At 45.5% G+C, this 11,618-nt stretch overlaps 1 protein-coding gene across 1 annotated transcript; it reads left to right on the top strand.

Annotated features, from left to right (window-relative positions):
- Window positions 1-212: 212 nt before the first annotated feature.
- Window positions 213-551, top strand: LOC308511024 (T-cell leukemia/lymphoma protein 1A-like; the record flags this gene model as incomplete). The annotated part of the gene is made up of 1 exon (XM_081081034.1): window positions 213-551. The coding sequence occupies one exon, from the start codon at window positions 213-215 to the stop codon at window positions 549-551; it is 339 nt and encodes a 112-aa protein (XP_080937160.1).
- Window positions 552-11,618: the final 11,067 nt, after the last annotated feature.

The following is an 11,618-nucleotide window of genomic DNA, read 5'->3' as shown; positions in this document are numbered from 1 at the left end:
GATTTCTAAAGCTCAAAAGAAAGAACAGTTGAGATTTATAGGTTTGCAAAATAAACCAAACACAACCACAAACACAGCCGTAAAAACCATAAAGATAAAAGTCGAGGTAAAATGTGTTTGGAGACCCCATCCCCTCTCTTTCGATACCAGGACCAAAGTAGCGAGAGGCTCTGAGAAGCTGTGGCTGTTGCTCATTGGACCACGGAGGCATCATGGCCGAACTCCCGTCGAAGGAGCACCTCACCTCGCACCCCATCTGCCTGAGGATCCGTGGGCACTCAATATATGAAGATGAGAACCAGCGCACATGGCTGCTTCTCGTCATGGACACAGAAGATGTCCTGCAAGTACGGTTGTGGCAGGACGACCTCCCCAGTGGGTATACCGCACTCACCACCAGCCCTCCTACTTCGAGCAACATGCCTTCGATGTGGACGCTCCACCTTGGCAGCCAGTATGTGGACTCCATGGGCCAGTTCTGGCGCATTGTGCAACACGTCAAGGAGGATGGAGTGGAGGAAATGGTCCTTGAGCTGATGGACGACTCGTAGTACATGTGATGGGGTCCCTGGTTCTTGTCAAGCTGAGCCCAAGTCCTGCTGACCTGCTGGTGGGATGTGTATAGTTCTGTTCACCTTTTTACTAAGCTTTGTTGTTCTATCTGCCAACCCCTGGTGGAGGGCACATTGATCTCTCTCTCTCTCTCTCTCTCTCTCTCTCTCTCTCTCTCTCTTTCTCTCTTTCTCCTCTTGTTCTTCTTATTCTTGTTCTTTTTCTTCTCTCCTCCTCCTCCTCCTCCTCCTCCTCCTCCTCCTCCTCCTCCTCCTGTTTCTTCTTCTTCTCCTCCTCCACTTTTCTCTCTCTCTCTCTGTCTCTTTGTCTCCTTGTATCTCTCTGTCTCTCTCCCTCTCTCTCAAATCAATAAAAGCATTTTGAGCCAAGCTGGTGTTTCTCAGTGATTCAGGGACCACCTATGAACCCGGAGGTCACGGTTAGATTCCTGGTCAAGGCACAGAAAAGAATTCACCAATGAGCCCTAGCTTATTAGGCTCAGTGGATTGAGGGTTGGATTGTGGACTCTGGAAGGTCCCAGGTTCGATTCTGGTCAAGGGAACACGCTCTTGTTGTGGGCTCTATCCCCAGTAGGGTTGTGCAGGAGGCACCTGATGTATGATTCTCTCTCATCATTGATGTTTCTCGCTCCCTTCCTGTATGAAATCAATCCTATATAATAAAAGCCTAATATGTGAAGTGTCCAGTCAACTGGTCATCTGTTCAACCAATCAAAGCATAATATGCAAATGATAAACTAAGGTTGCTCAACTGCTCACTATGACAGACTTTGACCACCAGAGACAAGACATTCAGATTGGTAGGGCAGCTTGCTGCTGGGGTCTAGCTGTTAGGGACTGAGAGAGACGGGCTGGACATGCCCTGGAGCCCTCACACGGTCACTCCCCTGCTGGCCAACCTCCAGTGTCCCTCCCCAGATATAAGGGGGCACCGGTGGGGTGCCTTGTTCTGGCCTGCGCCCTCTCATAATCTGGGGCCCTCGGGAGATGTCAGAGAGCCTGTTTTGGCCTAATTCCGCAGGCCAGGCCAAGGGACCACACTGGTGCACGAATTCGTGCACTGGGCCTCTAGTAAAAATATATTACGCAGAGGAAGAAAACGCAAAAGACCTTAAGCCTGAAAATATTAGCCCAGCCCCAGTAGACAAGGCTCAAAGACATCACTGGAAATAGTTTTCATTTCAATGACCAGCGTTCTCATTGTTTGATCTGCTGAGGTTCGTCAACCAATACTACCTTCTCTATAAAAAGAATGAAAGTTTGGGGGATTACATGTGTTTTATGCTGATCATCTCTTTCTTTTGAGGAATTACGAGGCAATGCGAGGGTTCGTCTCCTGAAGACTGGAACCCACTCAATGTGTGGCTTTAGTGTCTAGCTCTGGATGCATTTGGGTTTTTAATTGTTTAGCACTAAACATCCCAAACAAAGCCAAGCGAACATAAAATTTATCTAGCATCGCACCCAAGAGAGGTGGCAGGAGACGTGCGCAGGTTGAGTACCAGTAATCAATTTCAGATCACCCATGGTTGCATTAAAGAGACCATTGACTGCTGATTAAATTCTCCTCTTGCAGGAAAGTGTTGGCAAAGGCACATTGAGACCTTTAAGGCTGAGGACTGGGGAGCTTGAGGGATGTGTTTCTAAGGTGTGTTTCTTATATTCAAAATATTGCACTGCAGGCCCAGCCAGCATGGTTAAGTGGCTGAGCGTCGACCTATCAACAGGAGGTCACAGTTCGATTCCCAGTCAAGGGCACATTCCCTGGTTTGATCTCAATCCCCAGTAGGGGGCAGGCAGGAGGCAGCCAATCCATGATTCTCTCTCATTATCACTGATGTTTCTATCCCTCCCTCTCCCTTCCTCTCTGAAATCAATAAAAAAAATATATTTTTAAAAAAAGAGCCCATGGCCTCAAGATCTGTCATGGGTCCCCCTGCAGACACTGTGTCTCCTGACCCCTTTGGGCTTGATTCCTTATAGGGCAGTATGAGGGTGACACTTGAATTATGTTTCCCCGCCCTTTTTTTCTTTTTTCTTTTTCTCTTTCTTCTACTAAATGTCAACAGGCAGATGTCTGACATGTCCTTAGGGCCCAGTTCATCTTTCCTTCCTAACTGGAAAGAGTTTGCCTCATTCCAGGTCATTGAGCTGGGAGGTTTTTTTTGTTTGTTTGTTTGTTTTATTTCAGAGAGGAAGGGGGAGAGAGAAACATCCATAATGAGAGAGAATCAAGGATTGGCTGCCTCCTGCAGGCCTCCACCTGGGGATGGAGCCCACAACCTGGGCATGTGCCCTTGACTGAAATTGAAACCAGGACCCTTCAGGTAACAGGCCAACACTCTTTCCTCTGAGTCAAACCGTCCAAGGCAAATTTGACTTTTTCAAAGGATGGAAATGCCTTGAAGAAGAACGAAGCATCTCAGCATTCATGTCACAATAATTACATGAATTCATGTAATTCATGGGAATTACAACTCACCTCATGATTCTTTCCACATTGTTCCTGTATATGCCAACTATGACTAATAATAGATCTTGTAGATAAACAACATGTTTGTATAACAATCGTAGGAACTAATTTTAGAAGATATAAACTCTGACCTTCCCAGTTCTGGGAGATTTGATGACCTTCAACCTTAGAACCAGGACGACAAAAGCTAGGATGAGGCACACTGGACCGTCACCTGACCACTTGCAATATCCTTATCAGATTGGACTGTGCCTGTGGGCACGTAGAGAACTTCTCAAGCCCCGCCCCCTGACCTCTTTGCTCTGTTTGGCCTCTCCCTCCTTATAAAAGCCTCTGCCTGCACTGAGATGTGCAGATGGGTTTTGGGACGAGCTTTCCCCATCTTCTCAGGTTGCCGGCACCTGAATAAACCTCTTTCCTTCCTCAACACCACCTGTCTCACGGGACTTGTTTCTGGGGTGGGAGTCAGGGGTATGTTTTTTTTTCTGGACACATTTCTGGTACATGGGCTCCTGGGAATATGTGTATCATGGCCATTTTCTTTCTTCTGCAGGTGACAGGGGGAAGCAGAGACCAGTCACGGAGGAAAGGAGTGAAGTATGGTGCTTTGCCTTCAGAGCAAGTAGAAAAGGTAAGAAAAAGAAGGATGGAAGGAGGAGGAAGGCTTGGGGATGGAATCTAATATAAGGGAGGGAATTTGGACTTTGTGGACTGAAGTGAGTTTAGCAGCAAAACCATACAGCTCTTGCCAAGAGCATGGCAGAGATTTGGGGAAGGGAGAGATCATCTATAAGTGATGTTATGAGACCTCAGGAATCTTACTTGCTGTTTCAACTGTCTCTTTGCTTCCTGTATGCCTGATCAGCTCTCCCATGTATCTGTCTGTCCCTGAATATTTTGGTCTTGCCTCTCTCAACAGCACCAGAGAAGCAAGACCCCTTTTAAGAAACCCACCTGGACGCAGTGGTTAGCTTTGTTCCTCAGCCAGCTGTTAAAGGTAAAGCATATTATTTGCATATTATTTCCATTGGGGAGCTTGGTCTATGGTTTGTGAGTTCCCTATGAGATGATCAGAAAGAACGTGGTGTTGTCAGGACAAAAAGAAAAGTTGAACCAACTACAAAGATTTAATTTTTAAAAAGAGAAGAAAAGAAAAGAAAAGAAAAGAAAAGAAAAGAAAAGAAAAGAAAAGAAAAGAAAAGAAAAGAAAAGATTAAAAATAAAAGAAGAGAAAAGAGCCCGGATGGCATGGCTCAGTTGTTTAGCTTTAACCGAGGAACCAGGATATCACAGTTCGATTCCCTGTCAGGGTACATGCCCGGGTTACAGTCTTGATCCCCAGTTGGAGGTGTGCAGAAGGCAAACAATCCGTGATTCTCTGTCATCATTGATCTTTTTTTTCTCTTTCTCTCCCTGTTCCTTCCTCTCTGAAATCAATAAAACTATTTCAAAATACTAAAAGAATAGTCATGGCACAGTAAAGTAGAGCATTCAGTCAATGCAATCCTATATAATAAAAGGCTAATATGCAAATCAACCAAATGGCAGAATGACTGGTTGCTATGACACGCACTGAACACCGGGGACAGATGCCCATGGCAGGAGATGTCCACAGGTGGTCAGTGCACTCCCATAGGGGGAGCACTTCTCAACGAAAAGCCAGGCTCACAGTTTCCGAGCACAGGGGTTGATGGGAGCCACACGGAAGCACTAACACAGGCTTAAGAGGTCACTTGGACATCCTTTACTTGGTCCCGGATGGGGAGAGGCCACAGGATTGGGTGAGCGACCCCCCCAAAGTGCATAGAGTGTGTGCACTGAGCCTCTAATAATATAACTGTGTATGGTGTCAGATGGGTATGAGATTAATTGCATGATTTCTTAGTCCATTATATAATGTCTAATCATTGGGGTGTACCCCGGAAATGAACCTAATGTTCTATGTTAACTCATTTAAAAAACGCTTTTAAAATTCCATAGGACCATGTACCCTTCACAGAGTCATATTGTACTTCAAGTAGGTTTTGTACAGGTTGTTTGAGAAGAGAGATCTGAAGCTAAAAAGAAAGAAAAGTTGAGATTTATAAATTTGCAAAATAAACCAAAGGCAACCACAAACACAAGCATAAAAACCATAAAGGTAAAAGCCGAGGTAAAATGCATTTGGAGACCCCATCCCCTGTCTTTAGATACCAGGACTGAAGTAGCAAAAGGCTCTGAGAAGCTGTGGCTGTGCTACTTGAACCACAGAGGGATCATGGACGAGCTCCCTGAGAAGGTGCACCTCACCTCGCCCCCATACTGCCTGAGGATCCGTGGGCACGCAGTGTATGAGGATGAGACCAGCGCACGTGGCTGCATCTCGTAGGCTGCACACAGTAGGTGTCCTGCAAATAATGTTGTGCCAGGAATACATCCCCAGTGAGGATATCGAACTCACCACCAGCCCGCTGACCTCGATCACCATGCCTTGGATGTGGAGGCTTAACCCTGTAGGCCAGTACGTGAACCCCATGTGCCGGTTCTGGCGCATCGTGCACCACGTCAAGGAGAATGGCGTGGAGGAAATGATCCTTGAGCTGCGGGAAAACTCATAGGACATGTGATGGGGTCCCTCGCTCTTGTCAACCTGAGCCCCAGTCCTGCTATCCTGCCGGTGGGACGTGTATAGTTCTGTGCACCTTTTTAATAAGCTCTGTTGTTCTATCTGCAACGCCCTGGGTGAGAGGGCACATTGATCTCTTTCTCTCTCTCTCTTTCTTCTTGTTCTTCTTCTTGTTCTTGTTCTTCTTGTTCTTGTTCTTCTTCTTCTTCTTCTTCTTCTTCTTCTTCTTCTTCTTCTTCTTCTTCTTCTTCTTCTTCTTCTTCTTCTTCTTCTTCTTCTTCTTCTTCTTCTTCTTCTTCTTCTTCTTCTTCTTCTTCTCCTCCTCCTCGTCCTCCTTTCTCTCTCTCTCTGACTTTTTGTCTCACTGTCTCTCTCCCTCTTTCTCAAATCAATAAAAGAATTGTGAGCCAAGCTGATGTTTCTCAGTGGTTTAGGACGACCTATGAACGTGGAGGTAATGGTTTGATTCCTGGTCATGGCACAGACAAGAATTAACCAATGAGCCCTAGCTTGTTTTGCTCAGTGGATAGAGGGTTGGAATCTGGACTCTGGAAGGTCCCAGATTCAATTCTGGTCAAGGGCACAAGTTCTGGTTGTGGGCTCAATCCCCAGTAGGGGTTGTGCAGGAGGCATCCGATGTATGATTCTTTATCATCATTGATGTTTCTCGCTCCCTTCCTGTATGAAATAAATCCTATATAATAAAAGCGTAATATGCTAAGTGTCCAGTCGACAAGTGATATGTTCAACCAATCAAAGCATAACATGCAAATGATATGGTAAGTCTGCTCAACTGCTCACTATGGCATGCATTGACCACCAGTGACAAGTCATTCAGACTGCTAGGTCAGCTTGCTGCTGGGGTCTGGCTGACTGGGACTGAGTGTGATGGTCTGCACATGCCCTGGAGCCCTCCTATCGTCCCTTCCCAGATGGCCAACCTCCCACATCCCACCCTGGCCTCTATTTGCACCGTGGGTTCCCTAGGCTTGGCCTGAGCCCTCTCCCAATCTGGAATCCCTCGGGGGATGTCGGAGAGCCGTTTTCACCCCGATCCCGCCAGCCAGGCCGAGGGGCCCCACTAGTGCACAAATTCGTGCACCGGGCCGGTCATGAAAATATATTTAAAGAACACACTAAGTTCGATTTCCTAGGGCGATGAAATTGGGAACCAGTTGCTAAGACCCCTCGTTCATCTTCCAAGAATATGAACAGGAATTTAAGCTCAGATTCCGCAAATACAGAGACTGCCCACAGTATATATATTTCATCGTGTTGGCTTTTAGTTACCTCTGAGGGAGCTTCCATTTCCATTAGAAGAAAGCCCACGATTTCAAATAAAGGGGAAGTCATGTTAATTGTGTCTATAATTTGTCTCCCATAGCTTCTGCTCGTAGAACCAATTTCTTCTCATTGTGTGTGGAGTTTCTTGTCCCACAAACCCTAGAAGTATTCTTTTCTCACCTTCCCCCAAAAGTTTACATTTGGGTTTTTGTTTTGTTTGCTTTTACTGGTAATTTTTATGCATTTGAAGTGGATTTCAAATCCTTGTCGTGTTTTGGGTGTCTGACCCATGACTGGCCTTTTTTAAGGAGGGTTATGGATAATTTTAGATTATCACACACTCTCGCCAACCCTCTGCCCCATGTCTACAAAGAAATGAAAGCATCATTTTCTCTACTGTCCTTCAGAAAAAGTTCTGGTTTTATGTGTGTGTACGTGTGTGTTTTTAATAAATATGTTTTTATGGATTTCTGAGAGGAAGGGAGAGGAAGAGAGAGAGAAACATTAATGATGAGAGAGAACCATGGATTGGCTGTGTCCTGCATGCCCCCTACTGGGGATCGAGCCCGCAACTCAGGCATGTGCCTGACCGGGAATAGAACCTGTGACCTCCTGGTTCATAGGTCGACGCTCAAACACTGAGCCACACCAGCTGGGCATCATGTTCATTTTTTTACTTCGTTTTTATTGTTGTCATTACTACTGATGCCCCCATTTTCCCTTTCTTATCCCACCTCCACCATGTCCTCCCTTTCTCCTGTGGCCATCACCACACTGTTGACTGTGTCTATGGGTTACGCATATATGTTCTCTGGCTTTTGACCAGTGTCCCAAAGTATTAAAAACCCGTGTACTTAGTTGGCATTTGATATTTATGAGTATCCCCTAAGACATCTATTATGTGGAAGTATATGTAGGAAGTCATATATAATGTCCAACTACCACTTTGGTCTTTGTAAAAATGGCAAATACTTTTTTAAAAAGCAGACTGACATGATGGAGTCTAGAAGAGAAGAAAATCCACCGTAGCCAATCATTTAAGTACTAGAGGCCCGGCGCATGAATCTCGTGCATGGGAAGGCGGGTGTCCCTCATCCCCTCTCCAATCTGGGCCTTCCCTCGGACAATCCAGGACTGCTGGCTCCTAACCACTCGCCTGTCTGCCTGATTGCCCCTAACCCCTCTGCGTGCCGGTCTGATCACCCCTAACTGTTCCTCTGCCTGACTGATCGCCCCTAACTGCTCCCCTGCGACCTGATGTCTCTAACTGCTCCCCTGTTGGCCCGATCGCCTCTATCTACTGTTCTGCTGGCCTGATCGCCGCTAATTGCCTCTGCCTCTGCCCCTGCACCCAGAACCCAGGCATCCCTACTTCGGCTGGAAAAAGGCACCTGGGACAAGGACCAGCTTAGCCCCACCGGGTTTCAGGCAACCTGGACTCCGGGTGGCTTCTCCTGGGCCCACCTTTGTTAGGAAGGACATCCAGAAGGTCGTCTGGAAGACATCCTGTCTAATTACCATATTACCCTTTATTAGTATAGATAGTAATTCCTCTCCTTGTTCTTTCTTGTTATAAAGATACATACAGATTGCTATAACCTATGGTTAGGATTCATTCAAACACAAATACGAAGACCTTAAGTTCAGGGAAGGTTTAATGGGATTATGCTGAAAATTACTTGGAAATGAATCAATGAGTCTCTCCTGAAATGAATACATTAAATTTTATTGTTGAACTTTATTCTCAGGGATGCCTGTGTCTGTCATTGAATACTCTTTGCCTTTTTTAAGAGTAGGGAGAAGGCTGTGTGTTGAGGTTTATTGGATACATTTCTCCATGATATTAACACTTCTAAGCCAGCATGATTCTTCGGATGAGAGGCTATGGATAGATGTTAAGTGTGGACTGATGAAAGAGGAATATTTAAGAATTTAACAGTGGGCTTACCCAGCTGTTTGATATCTCACCCTTGCAGGGGGGCCAGGCTTACATCAGAACTTCCATTGGAATTGGGTTGATCAGATGTCCGAAAATGAAAACAATATGCAACCGCACACTCCATGAAAAATTCCTGTCCCCGCTGGGGATTTCAAACCAGCGTGTTGGAGATGGGCACTTTTATTCTTTCCAAGAAACTTAGACATTTGCCTGATTCTGGGTATTTCTATGCACTGCAGTTCAGGTTGTGAATATTAAGGAGGCAATTTGATTTTTTTTCTTTTTTTCAAATGCATTTTTATTGATTTCAGAGAGGAAATGAGAGGGAGAGAGTTAGAAACATCCATGATGAGAGAATCTAGATGGGCTTCCTCGGGCACTTCCCACCCTGGGGATCAAGCCCACAAACTGGGAATGTGCCCTTGCCAGGACCCTTCAGGTCAAAGGCTGATACTCTATCCACTGAGCCAAACAGGCCAGGGCCAATTTGACATTATCAAAGGGTGGAAACGCTTTGAAGCATCTCAGCATTCATGTCACAGTGGGAATTAAAACTCACCTCCCCATTCTTTCCACATTGTTTCTGTAAATACAGACTCTGACTCATAAAGAAGCTGGTAGGTAAACAGCATGATTGTATTAGAATCCTAGGAACTAATTTTAGAAGACATAAACTCTGACCTTCCTGGTTCTGGGAGATTTAATCACATTCAACCTTAGAACCAGGAGGACAAAGGCTAGAATGATGCACAACGGACCCTCATCTGACCACTTGCAAGATCCTTATCAGAATGGATTTTGCCTGTGGGCACATAGAGAACTTCTCCAGCCCCACCCCCTGACCTCTTTGCTCTGTTTGGTCTCTCCTTCCTTTTAAAAGCCTCTGCCTGCAGTGAGATGTGCAGATGAGTTTTGGGACGAGCTTTCCCCATCGTCTCAGGTTGCCGGGACCTGAATAAACCTCTTTCCTTCCCCACGACCATCTGTCTCGGGACTGGTTTCTGGGGTGTGAGTCAGGGGAACCTTGTTTTTTCTGGACACATTCCTGATACATGGACTCCTGGGAATATGTGTATCATGGCAATTTTGTTTCTTCTGCAGGTGACAGGGTGAAGCAGAGTCTGCTCACAGAGGAAAAGAGGGAAGAACGGTGGTTTGCCTCCAGAGCAAGAAGAACAGGAAAGAAGAAGATGGATGTGAGGAGTAGGACGACTACTGGAAGGATTTGAGATGGAGTCTGATATGAGGGAGGAATTTGGACTTTTTGGACTGAAGTGAGTTTACCAGCAAAACCATACAGCTCTTGCCAAGAGCATGGCTGAGGTTTGGGGAAGGGAGAGATCATTCTATAAATGATGTAATGAGACCTCAGGAATCCGACTTGCTGTTTCACCTGTCACTTGGTTCCTGTTTACCCAATCAGCTATCCCAGGTGTCTCTCTGTCCCTGAATATTTTGGTCTTGCCTCTTTCACCAGCACTTGAGAAGCAAGACAGCTGTTAAGAAGCCCACCTGGACGCAGACATTAGCTTTGTTCCTCTGCCAGCTGTTAAAGGTAAAGCATATTATTTGCATGGGGTGGGTATTGCATATTACTTCTATGGTCTGTGAGTTCCCTCTGAGATGAACAGATAGAAGGTGTTGTTGTCAGGACAAAAAGAAAAGTTGAACCAACTACAAACTTTAATTAAGAAAAAAAGAAAAGAAAAGAATAGAAAAGAAATAAAGAGCCCGGCTGCCATGTCTCAGTTTTTTAGCTTAAGCCTAGGAACCAGGAGCTGTCGATTAGATTCCCAGTCATGACACATGCCCGGGTTCCAGTCTTGATCCCCAGAAGGGGACATGCAGGAGGAAACCAATCCTAGATTCTCTGTCATCATTGATCCTTCTTTTTCTCTCCCTCTCCCTTTCTCTCTGAAATCAGTAAAACTATATAAACAAAGAAAGAATAGTCTTGGCACAGGAAAGTGGAGCCTTGACTGAATCCAATATAATAAAAGGCTAATATACAAATCGACCAAATGGCAGAATGACTGGTTGTTATGACACGCACTGACCACCGGGGGCAGATACTCATGGCAGGAGCTGTCCACTGGTGGTCAGTGTGCTCCCAAAGGCGAAGCACCGCTCAGCCTAAAGCCAGGCTCACAGCTGCCAAGCACAGGGGGGTAGTGGGAGCCTCCACGGCAGCACTAAAGCGGGCCTAAGCCTTCAGTTGGACATTCCTCAAGGGGTCCTGTACTGGAAGATGCAGCAGGGTTGGCTGAGGGGTTGGCTTAAGTGCATGAATTTTGCGCACTGAGCCTCTAGTAATATTATAACATCTGTGTAAGGTGTCATATGGGTTTGAGATTAATTGCATCATTTCTTAGTCCATTATATAATGTCTAATCATTGGGGTGTATCCCTGAAATGAACCTAATGTTCTATGTTAACTCATTTAAAAAATGTTTTTAAAATTACATCGGACCATGTTACCTTCATAGAGTCATATTGTACATTAAGTACGTTTTGTACAGGTTGCTCGAGAAGAGAGATCTAAAGCTAAAAAGAAAAAAAAGTTGAGATTCATAAATTTGCAAAATAAACCAAAGGCAACCACAAACACAACCGTAAAAACCATAAAGATAAAAGCCGAGGTAAAATGCATTTGGAGACCTGATCCCCTGTCTTTCGATGCCAGGACCGAAGTAGCGAGAGGCTAAGATAAGCTGTGGCTGTTGCTCCTGGGACCACGGAGGGGTC

Source organism: Myotis nattereri, assembly GCF_964212035.1.
Source record: "Myotis nattereri genome assembly, chromosome: X".
Classification (NCBI taxonomy): Eukaryota; Metazoa; Chordata; class Mammalia; order Chiroptera; family Vespertilionidae; genus Myotis; species Myotis nattereri.
This window is presented reverse-complemented; position numbering and strand designations above follow the sequence as displayed.